Source organism: Notolepis coatsorum (assembly GCF_963971535.1).
Source record: "Notolepis coatsorum genome assembly, chromosome: 8".
Classification (NCBI taxonomy): Eukaryota; Metazoa; Chordata; class Actinopteri; order Aulopiformes; family Paralepididae; genus Notolepis; species Notolepis coatsorum.
In genome coordinates, this window is record NC_140172.1 from 111,795,751 (window position 1) to 111,817,886 (window position 22,136).

At 41.3% G+C, this 22,136-nt stretch overlaps 1 protein-coding gene across 1 annotated transcript in view; it reads right to left on the bottom strand.

Moving 5' to 3' along the window:
* Positions 1-949: 949 nt before the first annotated feature.
* The window catches only part of cnot8 (CCR4-NOT transcription complex, subunit 8), a 41,233-nt gene continuing 20,046 nt past the window's right edge, over positions 950-22,136 (bottom strand). The window contains exons 4-7 of the mRNA XM_084320950.1: positions 17,231-17,392; positions 16,702-16,846; positions 14,283-14,393; positions 950-1,836 (exon numbers count right to left, since the gene is read on the bottom strand). Coding sequence (XP_084177076.1) covers positions 1,708-1,836; positions 14,283-14,393; positions 16,702-16,846; positions 17,231-17,392 — 547 coding nt within the window. The 3' untranslated portion in view covers positions 950-1,707. The remainder of the gene's footprint in view (positions 1,837-14,282; positions 14,394-16,701; positions 16,847-17,230; positions 17,393-22,136) is intronic.

Genomic DNA, 22,136 nt, shown 5'->3' on the forward strand with positions numbered 1-22,136 from the left:
CCAGGACCACTTAACTTGGGAAACTGTAAGGGGTATTCCAGGAGGCAGACTTGTTAGCCAGATCATCTTGAAATGCACCTTATGCGTGCAGTCATTCCACTGTAAAGCACTTGGGCTATGTTCAGACTGCAGGCAAATGCGGGACAAATCTTTTTTTAGCGCGTGTTTGAATTCAATGTGAACAGCACAAATCACATGGAATCTGATCTTTTCTATTCCTAAATCAAATACAGTTCAGATTTTTTTGCAATGGGACCTCAGTCTGTAGTCATATGGGAATTCATGTGACTTTTACATCACTCTAGATTGACATTTGTCACAATACTAGTCATTTGAACCAGATACAAACTTGGAAGACAGAGGTGGTCAGTGGAGGGACAGTGAGGCGTTTACCTTATAAGTATTTGAGGTAATACTTATGTACAAACAACTCGACATATCATAACCGGTCGGTGTTTAAAAGCATAATTGAAAGAAGAAATGGCTCTCATACACCTCCACCTCACCCCCATTATCATCTGCTCATGACTTAGCCGGCCTCCACTGCACATAAACTCATACATTAAACCATAAATTGTGACTTCAGTGTCCTCCATGTTTACTCACATCTTTGATAGTGTTCATTTACGCATGCGGGTCAGGTCAGGAGTGTGAACAGTTCACACTGGATTCGGATATTGGACACGTTTAAAAAAAGAAATGTAAATAGCCAAACAAAAAAAATTGGATCTGAACAATAAATCAGAACAGAGGCTTGCAATGTACCCTATAGCCTACTAGCAGGATAGAAAGGCAATCACTCATTCGTATTCATTATCGGGCCATTTGTTAGTAGTCTTCAGGCCTGGCCTGACAAGATTGCACCCACTGTTTAATGTGGGCTGGTACAATACTAAGTAGATAAGACTATCCCTTGCATGACCACTAAAAAGACTTTAAATACTTTTGGATTTAAAATTAAAAATGATTTAATATACAACTGTTTCAAACGGAACAAAAAAAAAGGTTTTTTTCTTTTATTTTACAACAGTTTCAAAAAATAACCTGGGCAAAATAAAAAATAAAAAATAAAGCACAAAGTTATACAGAATGGCAGCAGCACGTTCCTCGTCCCTCATAACAGTCATACCAGAGGAAAACCACGTCTTTGAAGTCTCCTCGTGAGGGTAAAACAAACAAAAAGAAAAAAACTAAAAACTAAAAAGATTTTTTGTCGTCATCAAAATAGTACATTTTATTTACATACCCTTACAGCATTAATTTCAAAATGTAAAATCCCTACAAGCGATGTGTGGCGATGCCGAGGACAACACGGAGGAGCTACAGTCGGATCTATCGGGAAGTGTATATTTTAGAAAGGGTTCTCGAAAACCCTGATGCAGTGGTGAGCACTTAAAAATGCTACCCTACCTAAAACCACAATATAAAACACAAGAGCTGGACCCATGCTTTCAAAGGAAGGGAATTACTAGAGTGCTGTAAAAAGAAAAAGAAAAAAAGGGAAAAAGGGGAGCAGGGAGGGGGTGACCCAAGAGATTCTGAATGCGTGTGCTCGGTAAAAACAAACGGGGAGCCGGTGAACGAACGATGTCCTTCTTTTTTTATCCCCAGCGAGTGAATTGGGAAGTGAAAAATGATGAACAGAAAAGTCATCTGCTGGATGGGGTTTTTAAAACAAGTGTTGTGATCCACTTGGCAGTCACGTGGTCAGTGCTTGTTGTTCGCCTCCTCCTGGGAGGAGCTGGACATGCCGTTCTGACTTTGGTTGGAGCCGGAGCCCAGGCCGTACAATCGCCCACAGTACTTCGCGTCGTCGATGTTATCTTCGAAGAAAAGCTGCGAGGGAGAAAAATATATAATAGAGATTTTATTTTATGGTAAAACATTTTTAAAATCAACTTCTCATTTCATAAACGGCCTCAAACACTATGCGCTTTACAAACGTCAAGATATTTAAAGGGTCCCTATTGTAAAAAATAATGTATGTTCCTGTGTTGCATTGTTTTTACACAATGAGGGGTTGTAGTCACTGAGAAATTGTTAAATATGTACATAGTGCTGTTTCTACAGTTCAGCTGTGACAAGAACCCTCTATTGAAACAAGCCATTCAGAATTGCAGCCACAATCAATGTAGTTAGTAACGTCTTGTATGAGCGTGAAGAGATCTTGTAAAAATGTGTGTACACAAGATGACTGCTCGCTCATATACTTTCTCTTTCCTACCTACATTTTTACCTAAAATAGGTTTCTGAAAACATTATTAATGGCAATTTTGATATGATAATGCTGGATCCCGAGTCATATTTGATCTACAAAGCCTAGTTCCATAGTTTTATCAGAATTTCGTTCAATGGTACAGGCTCGTACACCATTGCTAGATACACGATGATCGTATTTACATGATAAAAGCAGCTCTCCTAACAGAGAAACAGCCTGTCGAAAACAGGACTGAAACAAGACGGGTATAGACATGCTAGAATGCATAATCTGAAGCAAAGATTTCAAAGACATGTTTAGAGGACCACACATTACAATATGGGACATTTAAATAAAAGTAACAAGATGAGTGGTAATAAGATATAGTGCGGCCCATAAATATTTGGACATCGACACAATTCTCACAATTTTGTCTCTGTACACCACCACAATGGGATTGAAATGAAACAATGTGCTTTATGTGCAAACATTCAGCTTTATTTTGAGGGTATTTACATCCAAATCAGATGAACAGTGTAGGAATCACAACAGTTTCTACACCCCCCTTTTAAAAAAGGGACCAAAAGTAATTGGACAAATTAACAATCATAAATCAAATTGTCACTTTTAATACTTGTCAATGTCAATGAAGTCTGGAACCCATAGACTGGGTTTCGTCCCTGGCGATGCTCTGCCAGGCGTCAACTGCAACCGTCTTCAGTTGCTTGTTCTTGGGGCATTTTCCCTTCAGTTTTGTCTTCAGCAAGTGAAATGCATGCTCAATTGGATTCAGGTCAGGTAATTGAATTGGACATTACATAACATTCCATTTCTTAAAATAAACTATTTGGTTGCTTTCGCAGTATGCTTCGGGTCCTTGTCCATCTGCACTGTAAAACGCCTTCCAATGAGCTCTGAAGCATTTGGCTGAATATGAGCAGATACTATTATCCGAAACACTTCAGAATTCATCTACCGGTAGCTGCTTTTGACAGTAGTCACATAATCAATAAATACAAGGCAACCAGTTCCATTGGCAGTCATACATGCCCACGTCATAACACTACCACCACCATGCTTCACTGATGATGTGGTATGCTTTGAATCATGAGCAGGTCCTTTCCTTCTCCATACTCTTCCCATCGTTCTTGTACAAGTTTATCTTTGTCTCATCTCATAGGATGTTTTCCAAAACTGTACAGGCTTTTTTAGATGTTTTTTTTTTTTTTGCAAACTCTAATCTGGTCTTCCTGTTTTTGAGGCTCACGCTCATTTACATCTTGTGGTGAACCCTCTGTATTCACTCTGGTGAAGTCTTCTCTTCTCTTGTCGACTTTGACACAGATACACCTACCTCCTGGAGAGTGTTCTTGATCTGGCCAACTGTTGTGAAGAGTTTTTTCTTCACCAGAGAAATACTACTTCTGTCATCCACCACTGTTGTTTTGTGGTTTTCCAGGTATTTTGATGTTGCCGAGCTCACCAGTGTGTTCTTTAATTTAAAATGTTCAAACAGTTGATTTGGCCACACCTAATGTTTAATCTCTGATGGGTTTGTTCGATTTTTCAGCCTAATGAGGAACAATCAATATGTGCACTTAAAGCATTGATTGTTTCATTTCAAATCCATTGTGGTGGTGTAGAGACTAATTATGAACAGTGTGTTGATATTAACCTCTTAACCCATATTTTCTGAAAATCTGCCTAGAAATACATACCTAAGTAAGATTGCTCCACTTTTACATGGTCCATTTGCATGTTCTTGGTATCTAGGGACATCTATGGATCTCAGGGAATGTATTCCCAGTGTCAGAAATATTGTGTCTGTTACTAGGCCTGAGTAAATTGTAATGAACCAAAGGAGAATATCAATTATATTTAAAATCATTGATGGTGAATAACACCATGCTAAAGACATGAAAAACTGCCACTGAGCTCGTCCAGCACCTTCTTGAGATCACGTGTACAAAATATCTAAGCAAATTAATAAAGGGAAGATGATTAAACAGAAGGTTTTGTAGATACAGTACTGAATTCTGCCATCCGGACACATGCAATTTGAAATATTATTATAGAATATCAGGCTTATAAATGACCTTATTATAGCCAAGTCGCACATCTATGGATCGGGCCAAATCTCCTCTTTCCAATGGCAAAGTTCAATCTGGATTTAGTATCAACAGGTGCGCCATTAGGGCGGCCGGGTAGCACAGCGGACTAAGCGTCTGTCTACCACCGCAGAGACACTGGTATCAAATCCAGCTGTCAGCGGTGCCTCCAGCTTGGCCGGTCGTCATACTGACACAATTGGTAGTGTCAGCGGGAGGGAAGCCGGTGGGTGGTAATCTGGTCGTTGTAAACAGCGACTCCTACAGGTCGGTCAGGGCACCTGCCCAGTGAGGAAGGGATCTGGGTGAGGTAGTGTGCCCTCCCACGCGTTACACTCACCCAATGAGAGTCCTCGCTGCCAGGTGAAAAGAGGCTGCTGGCTGTCTCCTATGTATCGGAGGAAGCATGTGATAGACTTCAGGGCTCCCTAGACCGGCAAGTAGGGGGCAAATGCTCACAACGACCAGGAAGGGGAGGGGGGAATTGGCATAAAGACTAAATTGGGATGAGAGGAAAAATAGGAGAAAAAGTGGATCAACAGGTGGGCCATTTTTCATCAGATTGCAACGCTGTTTTTTGCTAGAACTTCACAAAAAGGTAGATCAACTAACTGCGTTCTAATTTATGCCAATAACGTTCAGGTTTGTGGTAGATAATCCCGAAAAATAAGATAAATAAAAAAGTTTATCCACAAGTCATTTGATTGACAGGAGCTGGCTTGAGCTGGGTATTTCCAAAGCCATTCGAAAGCCCAGAGTCTCCTCTCCTCATATGACTACAAACGAAAAGGCGGCGCGCATTACCTTCAGTCGATATTCGCTAGTTTCTGAAAACATTTCCCAAACTGATATTTCACAAATAACTATTTAACCTCTTCCACCCGTGCGGTCCATCGGCGGACCGCAAATGACATCACGTCATAAATCAATCTGTCTAGACTGTCTGCCAAATGTATCGTTTTATTTTATTAACGTATTCAAGTATAAACATCATAACCATGTCACAACAGCAGTTATAATGTATATTATCATCAATACGTTAGTTTACCAATAGGTTAAAGTGTTATTAGATAGTTTTTCTATTGTTTTGGTCGTGAAAGTCGACCATTTGGAAAAAATTTGCATCGGGAATTGTAGAATTTTTTCGAACGACACTTCCCAAAGGCCTCTATGGGGCTTCAAGCAAATTACTTATGTATGAATTTTTTTAATATCTATTATTACTCAGGATAATAAACCACAAAACGTAATGTTATTGGCATATATGGGAGCGCAGTTCGTTTGTCTCCCCTATTTCTAGCATGTAGCAACAATCAGATTTGAAATTAGTTTCAAAATGGTGGCAGCCTGGCAAAAATAAAAAAGCTACTGTACATACAGTAGATTTTATTATCTGTTCTGCACGCCTGGTGATACTAAATCCAAATTGAATTCTGGCATTTGAAATATAAGATTTGGCACAATCCATGAATATATATTAGGGATGCACCGAAATTTCGGCACTGAACGTTTTCGGCCGAAAATGGCAAAAAATGGCCTTTCGGCTTTCGGCCGAAAGAGTTTTTTCACTGAAAATATATCACCGAAACAGAAACAACCTAACAACCTTGCGTGTTGTTGTGATGATGTCGCGCTGTCGGGAGTCGCGCTGCCCCTATGTAAACTCTGCGCGCAACGCGTCCAACAAATGCGTCCCCAACATGCTTCCGTATCCTCATTCACTATTATGCCCGTCGCGGTAGGAGTGATCTAATATGCATATCATTCGCGTGTTGTTGTGATGATGTTGAGCTGTCGGGAGTCGCGCCGCCTCCATGTAAACTCTGCGCGCAACGCGTCCAACAAATGCGTCTTCAACATGCCTTTACATCCCCATTCACCATATGCCCATCGCGGTTAATCACTGAGTGATCTAATATGCATATTATTCAGAGCGAGAGGGGGGGGGGATTGTGTTTCTCACATTGACGCTGTCTGTCGCGCGTCTACTGTGCCGAATCAAGCGAGCACATTCAGCTGGGGACTAGAAAGGTGCGCTCAGTAGAGCACAGATGTCCGCTGCGGCAGCCAGAGAAAAGATGGAATTAATGTACTGTATGCATTCAGAAGTGCTGAATAAATGTTTTATGGCCCCATAGGTGATTATTTATTATTTAAGTTAAGTTTTGCCATAATCATATATTTTTCCATAATCATAATGTTCCACAACATTGGTAAAAAAAAATCTATTCTATGAATCATTTTCGGCCTTTCGGCTTTCGGCCAACTGTTTTCTATTTTCGGTATCGGTTTCGGCCAAGAATTTCCCATTCGGTGCATCCCTAATATATATAATATAATAAGGTAATTTATAAGCCTGCTATTCTATATTCTATAATAATATTTCAAATTGCATTGGTCCGGATGGGAGAATTCAGTACTGTATCTACAAAACCCTCTGTTTAATCATCTTCCCTTTATTCTAGGGCTGCAACTAATGACTATTTTGGTAGTCGACTAATCTGTCGATTATTTTTTCGATTAGTCGACTAATCGAAAAACAATATTAAAAAAGAAAAAAGAAAAAAAAAATTTGTTTGCACTACCTATCTTTGTGAAAGTGGCTTCTCAGCTCTGGTCCAGCTGAAGACAGAGCAGAGGAACAGATTGGACATTGAGCATGACCTCAGAGTTGCTTTGAGACTCTTGTCAGGACCAAACAACATCCCCAGTTATCCCATTAGTTCCCCCAAACTTACTGTCGGTCTGTTATGTTAAGCTAAGAAGTCTTCAGCTGGCTGGACCAGAGCTGAGAAGCCACTTTCACAAAGATAGGTAGTGCAAAAGAATATATATATATATATACTTATAATATAATTATAATAATTTTTTTTAATGACTAATCGACGCAACAATTCCTCGTCGACAATTTTTTATAATCGACATCGTCGATTATGTCGACTAATCGTTGCAGCCCTACTTTATTCATTTCCTTCGTTTTTTGTACACATGATCTTTCTTTGTTAGGCAAGTCAAGTGGGTATGCCAATCCCATTGAGAAGCGTCAAATACCCCCGATGCATCTGTTGTGGTGGATTATGTTGGCGACACGATGGACACCAATACTTGGAAAGATCAGACAATTGGAATATTGTTTTTGGGGTACCTCCTAGTGAAGGTAAGGACTAAATGATATCAATCCTGCTTTGATCCAACCATGATTTCACCTCGAACGCAACGCGTGTGTAACGTTACTCCACAACGTATGCCGTTGGTGACGATCAAAGCATCAAAAAACGACCCGCCGCCCTTTCATGCATTCATGATGAAACATAATACCCATTATATACATTTGATTTGGAAAAAGTACCGTGTCCAGTAGGGATGGGTACCGAATTCGGTACTTTTGAGGTACCGAACCGAAACACGTCGGTACTACCGACTATCGAATCAAGTGAGATACCGATTTTTTTTTATGTCAACGTTCACACGCACAATATATGCTTACCTAGGATTTAACTTGATTCAACAACAAAGCAGTCGGAGCAATGACAAGCCGAAAACTGTAGAAATTGCAGTTACCGGTATTTGAAGTTTGGATTTTCTTTTTTACGACTGAGGTAGGTAAATTATTTCTTGAGAATAAAGTACAGAAAAAAGGTACCGTTGGGTACCGGTATCGATTCACAGGTACCGGTATCGGTTCAAATGTGAAGGTACCCATCCCTAGTGTCCAGGCAAGAAAAGGCAACACATTTAGTGAAATTCACATTTTGCAATAGTTGTTTTCTGGGATTAGACAGGATCACTCTAAAACTATACTTATATTCACCACGGTATAACACGCAAACGTATTGATTAGGGATGCCCCGATCACGTTTTTTGCCACCGATACCGATCACCGATCGTCGTGATCCATATCGGCCGATACCGATCCGATACCGATTGTTTTTGATTAAAAAGAAATTAAAAATTATTTTATATAAAACGCTTTTTTTTTTTATAAAATATATATATTATATAATTAGACTTGTACTTGTATTATCTGCGACTGCGAGACATCGCCACCACGCAACAAGTCAAAATGCTCACTATCTGCAAACAGCTCCACTGTCTGTGTGTACTCTAGTAGCCCAGCTCAAAAGGATTCTCCGGCGCTGCAGCGGGACCCCATTGGTAACGTTAAGTGCTTTGGTCGTTTCACATTCAGCAAGCCCTCAGCTCGAATACGCATTAAATCAATGTTATAAGACATTGATATCAAGAGCTATCTGTAGCTACTGCTAGCCGGCTAGATGACGTTAAGACAGAACTTTAGTTCAATGGGACATTTCGTTTTGAACAGTAAACGAACGTCAGCTAACGCAAGCTAACTGAGGTATGAACATGAACTACTAGACTTTCTGGATCATTTGTTGATATCAGGAGCTATCGGTAGCTAGCCGGCTAAATACCGTTAGACAATGCCTACTAAACGTGAATAGTTGACTGGGTAATTTTGTTTAAACAGTAACGATAGCTAGGTAGCTAACGTTAGCGCAGGTCGAATGCAGTGCACTACAGACTCGAGCAGAGGAGCCGCACCACTTTGTTTACAAACTCTACACGGGGGCGGGCGGGGCTAGGGAGGAGGAGCAGCGGCAGTTTGCAGGTCGTGTGTGTCTGAGACAGACAGCGAGTGAGAGCTTCGCTTGATCGGTTTCCGCTATCGGCGAATATGACTAATTATCGGAATTCACAGATTGCATATTTATACTGAGTATCGGCCGATAACGATCGGTGGCCGATCGATCGGGGCATCCCTAGTATTGATGACAACATTTATTCTTTTTCACATATTGAACGATAGATAGTTGATGTCAAATGGGCCATAGTATTGTAGCCATAGCTATAATATAGAATATATATATAGCCCTGCAAACACTGCCACTTATTCCTATCTTTTAGAGCGTTGGTGTGGTAGGAATAAACAATGCTCAAGTCAGTGTCATCCAAAAAGTTAACCTATTGGCAAACAAACGTATTGCTGATAATATACACCGACTGCTGTTTTGACAGGGTTAGGTCCGGTCTTTACTCTTGGCTATATTTGGGGAACAAAACGCAACATTAATTCATAGTCTGTAGAGATGGATTTATGGCTTGGGTCCGGTACCGGACCCGTCGGGCTTAAGAGGTTAGTTAAGCCCTAGCCATATTTTCTGAAATGTGCCTAAAAGTACATACCCAAGTAAATGGATGATTGCTCCACTTCTACAAGGCCTCTGCTCTGGCTGCAATTGTAGCTTACCACCACCGGTATGACTGTGTATGAACGAATAATGGACTCTGTGAAGCGCTCTGGGTGTCATGAAGAGCGCTATATAAATCCAAGTCATTATTCATTATTATTATTCTTGGTATCTAGGGACATCTATCTAGGGACACTATTCCCAGTGTAAGAAATATTGTCTGTTACTATGCTTGAGTAAATTGTAATGAACCAAAAGAAGAATATACATTTTCCCCATCTTTGATGGTGAATAGCACCATGCTAACATTGACCAGAAGTGAAAATGTTTGCCACTGAGCTCATTCAGCAACTTCTTGAGATGTACTAAAAACCTAAGCAAATTAACAAAGGGCAGATGATTTACAGGTTTTTTTGTAGATACAGTACCGAATTTTGCCATTCGGACACATGCAATTTGAAATATGAATATAGAATATCAGGCCTATAAATGACCATATTATGGCCAATCGATCCAAGTCATACATCTATGGATCTACGCAAATCTCTTCTTTCCAATGGCAGAGTTAAATCTGGATTAAAATATAATAATAATAATATAAAAAAGAATTAATATACCGGTAAGCTCATAACACTTAAAATCTTTGTTAAACAAACATAGTGCTGAAAATATACACTTTGACTGCTGCTTTGATAGGGTTAGGGTCTTTACTCTTGCTACATTTGAAAAAGAAACACAACATCACTTAACTCATTGACCACCGGGGATTAGCCGGGCCCCGTTCTAGCACTGCCACGCTTTAAAAGATAGGAGTGCGTCACCTTGTTTGTAGAGCTATAACTATATTCTATATTATAGCTATGGATACAATATTATGGCCCATTTGACATCACCCATCTATCGTTCAATATGTGAAAAAGAATTAATTTCTTCATCCATACGTTCCCGTGTTATACCGTGGTGATTATAAGTATGGTTATAGCGTGGTCTGGGGTAATTCCCGAAGGGCTGAGTAATAGCCTTATACGTCAATTCTATAAACGTTGCAGTTTCTTGCCTGTACACGCTATTATTCCCAAATCAAATCTATATCATAGGTACTATGTTTAATCATGAATGCATGAAAGGGGGGGGGGGGTCGTTTCAGATTATTTGATTGCCAGTAACAGCATTCGTATTGAACACTAAAAACTAGAGCTGGGCCGTTAACGCGAGACTATTATCGCGCGATAATACAATTGACGCTGTTAATCTATTTCTCAAAGTTGGGTCTGGGAGCCATACATTAGTGTGATGTATTGTCCTTAAATACTTGCCGTAGTTCCCAGCGTGACGCTGTGGTACCCGGAAGTGATTGCACAAGTATGTACCGGAGCTGTAGTCAGAATAATGTGTCAAACTAAAGTAGTGGTCCGGTAATCATTGTTATACAGGTGAGGTTAAGAAGTCCTCAGGATATAACACAATTCGGCGATGAGGACGTCTGAATCTGCGCAATGCAAGAAAGAAGAAGTCCGTCGGGAGCTTTGTTTACCATGTTAGCTTAGCGAGTTAGCATGTTAGCTCACGTCGTTGCCCGGCACTTGGAAACATCTACAAGAAGAGGAAATCCACTTTACACACTAAAGGAAGGATCGACTGGACTATTGTGAGTGTTTACAACAGAAATGGCTTGGGTTATTGGAAATATTGGACCGTTTGAGGACAATGTGGAGCAATGGAACCGTTACACTGAGCTTGCACTGAATTTGTTGAGAAACCTGCTTCTGCAGCAGTCTGTGTGTGAGCAACCAGTCAGCAGCATTGTGAATTTAGAGATTCACTAAAAGACACATTGAGAGACAGGCTTGTGTGTGGATTAAGAAATGAAGGCGCACAGAAGAAACTACTGACAGAGTGATTTGACACTGGAGAGAGCTGTCAATATCAGTGTAACAATGGAAATGGCATCAAAGGAAGGGCACAGAAAATTACGATAAGTCTGGTTTTAAAAGAAACACTGGAAATTACAAAAAGAAGAGACATGTTCATGCTGTTGAACAAGGAGATAGAACAGCTAGTGACTCCTCAGATGAAGAGGAGGATAAATCTCCTCCTCTGGTCATTATTTGGGTAGAACACACATATTTTGAATGCCTTCGGCAGATTTGAATTTTTTTGAGCCATTTTAATCTAGATTAACTCGAGGATTGCAGATAGATTAATCTAGATAAAAAAAAGTAATCTATGCCCACCTCTACTAAAAACGCTCATCAGCCCGATCGGTATAAAAGCATTGCGCGATCAAGCTAAAATTGACGTCAGATAGTCCTTACCTGTGATCGGGGAGTATTCCAAAAATAATATTCCAATTGTTTGAACGCCATCTGGTACATCCGATGTCCATTTGGTCCACGTCATAACCCACCACAACATATGGATTGGGGATATTTGACGCGCTTCATTGCAACCGAGATAACCGATCCACTCGCCCGACAAAGAAAAGTGAGCCCGGAGACATTTGGCCGTTACACAGGCCAAGATACAAGGTTATAACGGGTGCTCGATACCGCCGTCTAGCTGGATGCGGCCGGTATTGCACTTTGGCGATCTCAGACTCATTCCCTATGGTAACACCAAGGTCCCTGGATGAATAATGAATAAAAATATAGAAGAAAAGGAAAAACGATCAAAAAACTAGTATACTCGTTGTTGGCGGGAATGAGTTAATATGGACTGTATTGATCTATTTGCAACGTGAAATAAATCTTCTATCGGTGCCAGGCCGATCGGGCTTAATATATATAAATAGTTATGGACCTGACGGATTAAAATTAAATGTTCAAGGACACAGGGTAAATGCCTGATTTCAGTGATTTGATGTCAATCAATACATATCCCGTCACTGCAAAACATCCTTACGTCAACATCTGTTTTTGCCCTGAAACTGTTGAGGACACTGGGTGCATATTGCATTGTGGAATGTGATAGGACCAAATTACATCAATCCAGTAGGTGGCCAGGTATTTTGATCCATTGCCAACCAATGTAAGGCCATCAACATTCCCTCAATCGTTACAGTTTTACCAAAGTGATGCAAAATGTTGATTTACCAATAATCCAGGAGAGGGAGTGCTATACAGTGATATTTTGGCACTGCTGTTTTAATCAACAAAATGCTTATTTTTCTGCCGTTTTGTTTGCTGGTGTAGGCTTGAAGATTATAGCCGTATCAAAGGCATTGCTAGGTTACAAATTCGTTAATATTGCTGTGATCGATACAATGCATCAACAGAATGATGAGGAATTATTCATTTACAAGTGCATTATTGTGAGATTTGGCACAAAATTACGATAAGTCTGGTTTTAAAAGAAACACTGGAAATTACAAAAAGAAGAGACATGTTCATGCTGTTGAACAAGGAGATAGAACAGCTAGTGACTCCTCAGATGAAGAGGAGGATAAATCTCCTCCTCTGGTCATTATTTGGGTAGAACACACATATTTTGAATGCCTTCGGCAGATTTGAATTTTTTTGAGCCATTTTAATCTAGATTAACTCGAGGATTGCAGATAGATTAATCTAGATAAAAAAAAGTAATCTATGCCCACCTCTACTAAAAACGCTCATCAGCCCGATCGGTATAAAAGCATTGCGCGATCAAGCTAAAATTGACGTCAGATAGTCCTTACCTGTGATCGGGGAGTATTCCAAAAATAATATTCCAATTGTTTGAACGCCATCTGGTACATCCGATGTCCATTTGGTCCACGTCATAACCCACCACAACATATGGATTGGGGATATTTGACGCGCTTCATTGCAACCGAGATAACCGATCCACTCGCCCGACAAAGAAAAGTGAGCCCGGAGACATTTGGCCGTTACACAGGCCAAGATACAAGGTTATAACGGGTGCTCGATACCGCCGTCTAGCTGGATGCGGCCGGTATTGCACTTTGGCGATCTCAGACTCATTCCCTATGGTAACACCAAGGTCCCTGGATGAATAATGAATAAAAATATAGAAGAAAAGGAAAAACGATCAAAAAACTAGTATACTCGTTGTTGGCGGGAATGAGTTAATATGGACTGTATTGATCTATTTGCAACGTGAAATAAATCTTCTATCGGTGCCAGGCCGATCGGGCTTAATATATATAAATAGTTATGGACCTGACGGATTAAAATTAAATGTTCAAGGACACAGGGTAAATGCCTGATTTCAGTGATTTGATGTCAATCAATACATATCCCGTCACTGCAAAACATCCTTACGTCAACATCTGTTTTTGCCCTGAAACTGTTGAGGACACTGGGTGCATATTGCATTGTGGAATGTGATAGGACCAAATTACATCAATCCAGTAGGTGGCCAGGTATTTTGATCCATTGCCAACCAATGTAAGGCCATCAACATTCCCTCAATCGTTACAGTTTTACCAAAGTGATGCAAAATGTTGATTTACCAATAATCCAGGAGAGGGAGTGCTATACAGTGATATTTTGGCACTGCTGTTTTAATCAACAAAATGCTTATTTTTCTGCCGTTTTGTTTGCTGGTGTAGGCTTGAAGATTATAGCCGTATCAAAGGCATTGCTAGGTTACAAATTCGTTAATATTGCTGTGATCGATACAATGCATCAACAGAATGATGAGGAATTATTCATTTACAAGTGCATTATTGTGAGATTTGGCACATGTTGGAATGTGGCTTAGCCGATCACAATGTGAAGTTTAATTATCTGTGGTATAATCATTTAAAAACAATGCATGTAACCATACCTCTTTCATCCTAAAGAAAGCCATGCCTGTGAGTAGCGAGTCTGATCCGGCCTGATGCTGCCTCCCAATCCTCTTCAGCTCCAGCTGGTCCGCCACCTCCTGGAGTCCTCCCTGCAGACAACAGACATCTTCAGCATCACTCGGACAAATTGACCATTGCTGTCTCTTAGGTAATATCGATATGTATTATCCATTTTACCAGTTTTAAACTATTTAAAATAGAGTTTTGTACTATTTGTAGCAATATCCATTTAGTGAAATGTAAATAACATTAGGGATATGATCAGATTTTCCTTGGAGCTGACAAACTGCTGGCGGGGTGGAGATCATAATATTCATGAGTGAAACTTGAGTGACAGCTGTGATGCCGTTCTCTATTAGCCATTTCACTAACGTTGGCTTGTAACAACTCTTGCCAGCCGCACATAGAGAAATTGTCTCACGGTATTTGCATCATCTGATCTGCCTTTATAGAGACCACTGATCAAACTATTTAGAATGAATATCGACCAATAGCTATCGGCGACCAATCGATCGGAGAATCACCAATAGTGTGTAATACTGTGCAATGTGTAGTAGGGCTGCAACGATTAGTCGACATAATCGACGACGTCGATTATAAAAAATCGTCGACGAGAAATTGTTGCGTCGATTAGTCATAAAAAAAATAAATAAAAAAAATTATTTAATTTTTAATTTTAATTTTTTTTTTGTGTGCGCTACCTATCTTTGTGAGAGTGGCTTCTCAGGGTTCCAGACAACATCATAACATGATGATCCCATAGCAAATTTTGGACATTGAAAACATTGTTCCCCTGCAGGAGATGATGATCAGACTAGACACACAATACATTACACACGCACTCCTCTCACTCACACACAGCGATCAGAGTAAGACACACACATACACACTCCTCTCACTCACACACAGCGATCAGAGTAAGACACACACACATACACACTCCTCTCACTCACACACAGCGATCAGAGTAAGACACACACACATTCACACTCCTCTCTCTCACACACAGCGATCAGAGTAAGACACACACACATTCACACTCCTCTCACTCACACACAGCGATCAGAGTAAGACACACACACATACACAAATTACACAGTACACACCTCTCACTCACACAGCGATCAGAGTAAGACACACACAAATTACACAGTACACACACTCCTCTCACTCACACAGCGATCAGAGTAAGACACACACACATACACACACAAGGACTCCTCTCACACACAGCAAACAAAAGTTATTTAAAGTACACTTCCACTTTAATTTGTATTATTTAATTTATTTATCTTGTTATGAGTGATTGCTGTATTGTTCTTTAAATACATTTTCATTTAAAGTGGCTTAAAGATCCAAATTCAAATGTTTCATGAGTCATTATTTTAATTTGCTATGGGATCATCATGTTATGATGTTGTTGTTTGGTCCTGACAAGAGTCTCAAAGTCTGGGGTGATGGTAGACAAGCAACTCTGAGGTCATGCTCAATGTCCAATCTGTTCCTCTGCTCTGTCTTCAGCTGGACCAGAGCTGAGAAGCCACTTTCACAAAGATAGGTAATAAAAAAAAAACAAAAAAAAAAAAATCCTTTTTTTTGTTGTTGTTTACATTGGTTTTCGATTAGTCGACTAATCGAAAAAATAATCGGCAGATTAGTCGACTACCAAATTAGTCATTAGTTGCAGCCCTAATGTGTAGTAATGTAATAGTGTGTAATAATGTAGTAGTGTGCTAGTGTAATATTGTGAGTGTAATAGGAATAGTGCGAGAGGATCTGCTTTCATTGGTCTATATTTGCCCTGCTCCCTACACTTAAACCCTGCCTAACATGTAGGCTACTATGAAAGCTGTCCTTGGTAAGCTAGTGACTTGTCCACAGTTAGGCTTTTTTATTTCCTGCAGACAGTCAATGATCTCAGTGTATATTGCGCAAGTGTGTTTGGATACTGGTAATTATAATTAATGGTAACAGATGGTATCTGCTGTCGTTAAATATTGTAGGCGTTTGTTTGCTTTGTGAGAGAAGAAATGTGTGGCTGCCGCCTGAAGGAGATTTGCACCTTTCTCGTTTAACAGGTATTTTTATTTTCCATATATAAACAATTACATTGATATACTGTATATTAATATCATGATATGATATACAGTGGCTGTGCCTGAAAGCTCATACTCTTGTGACTTCTCCCACCTGTAAAGACCAGATTATAGAGCTACATTATAATAACATTTTTACCAAAATGTCAGATAGAACCTAACAATTCCATGGTCATGGTTTATCCTGTCAGATGGAACCTTCTAATTCCAAGGTCATGGTTTACCATGTCAGATAAAACCTTTTTAATTCCTAGGTTGTGGTTTACCTCGTCAAGATAGAACCGTATAATTCCTGGTTTACCTTGAGGTTCTTGCAGCTCTTCATCAGATATTTGACATCGTAGATGGCAGGGAAAAACAGATTGAGGATCTGGAAGAAGTTGTGTTCCTCCTCTGGGAGCCGCGCATCTGTGAGGAGCTTGACCAGGTAGCCAAAATCGTACCCGCTGCAAAACAAAGAATGTAACAATTAATTTCAGATTAATCACTTGAAGGAATGAAGGAGCACTCCCTGCCCGTTACCGCGAATACCCAAGGAATAGCTGCAACAGCGAATTTGTGTGGACCAACCAACCGACATATAGAGCAGCTAACACAAATGTCTATATATATATATTTTTTTTTTTATATTATATATATATTCAATACATACAAATATAAACACTTTATAAAATAAAACGAAATATACACTTAAATTAGCTAATCATAGATTGTTCATTCTCAATTAGTTGTTAATAGGTTGGATGGGACAATGTCATGCCAAAAGGTTTTATTATTTTAGCTTCAAAGAACATTCCAAAGCAGCCCTGACACAAGGCACACAAACACACCTGTGGAATGATAGCCACTTCACGTTTTCACACAGCACTAGACCAGAGGTCATCATGAGCTCTGCGAAGTATAGCGTGTCGATGCCTTCCTCCTCGTGCTGTTTGAACTGCAGGCCGGAGTTCTGCAGCAGGTCTATGGAGTCTTGAGAGTACATGTCCTCTCTGCAGAAAAAAACATTATTTTGAGAGGGTGAGAATGCTGATAGTAAGCTCTTTTATCAGAAAACCCGGTTTTGACATGGGTAATTAAGAGATCAAGTGAAATACAGACTAAAAGGAAGATGGGTGTATGGTTAGTGGTCATGATATGGAAGTATCTCCAAAACCATTACTAATGCCAAAGCTTCTTTCTTTTACCATAGGATCGAGGCCTCTGCCAAGAATCTTCGCAAACTGCATGCTACCATGTCCTCCCTCCTCACCCCCCCCCCCCCCCCACCCCCTCATCTTTTTCTGCCGAAGACTTTGCGATCTTCTTTGAGGAAAAAGTGAAGAACATCCGCAGCTCCTTCTCCCAACCCCCACCCATTCCAAACACTGAATCGAGAACCTCATCCTTCACTCTGTCATCTTTCTCTCCCATTACAGAAGCCGAGACCCTGACACTGGTAACGTCGAACCGTACGACTACATGCCAGCTGGACCAGCTACCCTCCCCACTCCTCCAGACCATAGCACCGGACATCCTCCCATTCCTAACTGCAACCATCAACTCCTCACTCAACTCGGGGGTGGTCCCCACCTCCCTAAAACAAGCCAGAGTCACGCCCCTCATAAAAAAACCAACCCTGAACCCCACCATCATAGGCAACTATCGTCCTGTCTCTCTTCTCTCCTTCCTTTCTAAAACACTTGAACGTGCTGTATCCAACCAACTTACTGCTTATCTCTTACAGAATGACCTCCTAGACCCCAATCAGTCTGGCTTCCGGACTGGCCACTCCACAGAAACGGCCCTCATTGAGGTAACAGAGGCACTTCACTTAGCAAAAGCGAAAGGCCTCTCCTCTGTCCTGATTCTCCTAGATCTATCTGCAGCCTTCGACACAGTCAACTAGGGCTGGGCGATAAAACGATAACGATAACTATCGCGATAAATTATTTCCTCGAAATAAACATGAAACGTGGTCGCAAAGTTTCGATATATCGAGCTTGGCTCCGTTCAGCCTCGGCTCAGCACACACTAACAACAACCAACCTTACGTGATGACGTGCTACGCACAACAGCTAACAACCAATCAGTGAAGGAGATGGCCGAGATCGACGGAGACCCGGAAGGAGACCCAGAGCGGTAGGACTCACTCAACAACAAGGCTTGCTAGGCTAATTAGCTTGCACAGCGTTGTTTTATATATTTACGTGCCGAGTATGTGTGTGTGGTGAATTCTGAGGCCACGTTTATAGTAGTGGGGGTATACAGTGGTAGTCGTTTCAATATATTGTGGCGGAAGAGTATTTTAGTGTGATATTTAGCACATTGTCATGGAATACACAGCGTAGAAGCAACAGGCTGGCTAGGTTAACTAGCTTGCACGGCACTGTTTTATATATTTACGTGCCGAGTATGTGTGTGTTTTGAATTCTGAGGCCACGTTTATAATAGTGTGGGAGTGGACGTCGTTTCAATATATTGTGGCGGAAGAGAGTATTTTAGTGTCATTTATTGTCATGAGATACTCCGCTTGTCGGCTAACTGCTAACGTGCGAGGACTGATGACGACATCAACTCGACTTGAGACATTCGCAGCAGCATATTAGAAGTTAATTAAACTTGACCGACATATCGACGATAATTATCGATATCGAATTATATGAAAATAATTTTATAATTTTATCGCGATAACGTTTTTGGTCATATCGCCCAGCCCTACAGTCAACCATCAGATCCTCCTCGCGGCCCTCGCAGGAATGGGAGTGGCTGGATCTGCGCTGACATCATACCTCAACGACCGCTCCTACCAAGTGTCATGGAAAGGGACTCTGTCGGCCACCCGCCCCCTGCGGACGGGTGTCCCCCAGGGCTCGGTCCTAGGACCCCTTCTCTTCTCCCTCTACACTAAATCACTGGGTAACATTATCACGTCTCATGGCTTCTCATATCATTGTTATGCCGATGATACTCAACTCTTTCTCTCCTTCCCTCCCTCAGATATCCACGTCTCTGAGCGGATCTCGGCCTGTCTGTCCGACATCTCCGCCTGGATGACGACCAACCACCTCAAACTGAACCTAAGCAAAACAGAATTGCTCCACCTGCCGGGCAAATCCTCCCCCCTGACCGACCTCTCCATCACAGTCGAGAATGCAGCTGTGACCGTGTCCCCGACCGCCAAGAACCTTGGTGTTGTCCTCGACGACCAGTTGAACTTATCTGCTCACATCGCAGCGACAACCAGAACCTGCCGATTCCTCCTGAGCAACGTCAGAAGGATACGGCCCTTCCTGACAAAAGAAGCCACCCAACTCCTCGTCCAATCAACAGTCATCTCCCACCTCGACTACTGCAACGCACTGCTAGCTGGCCTCCCGGCCACTGCCTCCAAGCCTCTTCAACTCATTCAAAACGCAGCGGCCCGCCTGATCTCAAACCTACCGAAGTCGGCCCATGTCACCCCACTTCTTAGGGACCTGCACTGGCTCCCCATTGCTGCACGTATCCGCTTCAAGGCCCTCGACCTAGCATACCGTGCGGCAAAGGGAAACGCTCCCGCCTACCTCCGGTCAATGGTCTCTAACTACTAGGGATGCCCCGATCACGTTTTTTTGCCACCGATACCGATCACCGATCGTCGTGAGCCATATCGGCCGATACCGATCCGATCGTTTTTGATTAAAAAGAAATTAAAAATTATTTTATATAATTTTTTTTTATAAAATATATATATTATATAATTAGACTTGTACTTGTATTATCTGCGAGACATCGCCACCACGCAACAAGTCAAAATGCTCGCTATCTGCAAACGGCTCCACTGTCTGTGTACTCTAGTAGCCTCCAGCTCCAAAAAGGATTCTCCTGTGCTGCAGCTGGACCCTATTGGTAACGTTACTGTGCTTTGGTCATATCACATTCAGCAAGCCCTCAGCTCGAATACGCATTGAATCAATGTTATAAGACATTGATATCAAGAGCTATCTGTAGCTACTGCTAGCTGGCTAGATGACGTTAAGACAGAACTTTTTAGTTCAATGGGACATTTCGTTTTGAACAGTGAACTAACATCAGCTAACGCAAGCTAACGGAGGTATCAACATGGACTACTAGACTTTCTGGAGCATTTGTTGATATCAGGAGCTATCAGTAGCTAGCCGGCTAAATACCGTTAGACAAAGCCTACTAAAAGTGAATAGTTGACTGGGTAATTTTGTTTAAACAGTAACGATAGCTAGGTAGCTAACGTTAGCTCAGGTCGAATGCACTATAGACTCGAGCAGAGGAACCGCCTCTCAGTCCTCTGTGTTTACAAACTGTACACGGGTGCGGGCAGGGCAAGGGAGCAGCGGCAGTTTGCAGGTCCTGTGTGTCTGAGACAGACAGTGAGTGAGATCTCCGCTTGATCGGTTTCCGCGATCGGCGAATATGACTCATTATCGGAATTCACAGATCGCATATTTATACTGATTATCGGCCGATAGCGATCGGTGGCCGATCGATCGGGGCATCCCTACTAACTACACACCCTCAAGACCCCTACGCTCTGCATCTTCTGGCCGCCTCAGACCTACTCCTATCCAAGCTCCCGGAGGGTCATCAAAGAGAAGCCGCCTATTCTCAGTCCTTGCCCCACAATGGTGGAATGAACTACCCATCCCAGTTAGGACAGCCGAATCCCGTCCAATCTTTCGCCGTCAACTAAAGACTCACTTCTTCAACCATTATCTGAAGTGATAATAATAAAGAAAAAATTATAATAATCTAACCCTGACTAACCTTACTGTCATGCACTTGTCCTAATAAACTAACCTACACTGTAACACGCAACACTTTGATGAAAATGTTTACTCAGCTGATAGAGCTGCTGTACCCTTCTTGCTGTCTTGTCGTACAGAACTTGTAAGTCGCTTTGGATAAAAGCGTCAGCTAAATGACTAAATGTAAATGTAAATGGTGAAAATGTTATGACTACAAAATGACTACAAATCCCAAGACACTAGCTATGCGATTAAGAGTTAACGCAAAATTTGCAGATATAACTACCATTAAAGCACAACAAGGACTTGTAACAGACACTAAAAAAATAAACGCGACATTCAAAGAGATCTACTCCAACTTGTATAAATCAGAAACGACCTTCGATCAAAACAAAATGGACACATATCTTAATCAAATTAACCTCCCCAAACTTTCAGAGGATGACGCTAAACAGTTAGAAACACCTATCACACTAGAGGAACTCAGGAAGGCCATATCCGAAATGCAAAGTGGTAGGGCTCCAGGAAGAGACTGTATCCCACCAGAAATGTACCTCTCATGCTGGGACATAATTGGACCCCTATTACTTAATATGATTTTATACTCTGTCAAGGACGGGAACTTCCATAAGGATGACAATATTGCACTCATAACAGTCCTCCTTAAAAAAGACAAAGACCCCACCGAGTGCGGTAGTTATAGACCCTTAAGCCTCCTCGGAATCAAACTGTTCTCTAAGGTATTAGCCATCAGACTTCAAAAGCATATGACGTCTTTAGTTCATCCGGATCAAACTGGCTTCATAAGAAACCGCTTGATCACTGATAACATAAGACAATTACTTACTTGCTAAGAGGACGTATGCCGACAAGATGGAGGCACAAATGGCACAGAATGACACAAGAGGCTTATCAGGGCTGTACACGGCGACGATCTCGTCGCAAATTGCCCCTTAATTTGGCCGTTGCGATTGGAATATTATATCTGGTAGCA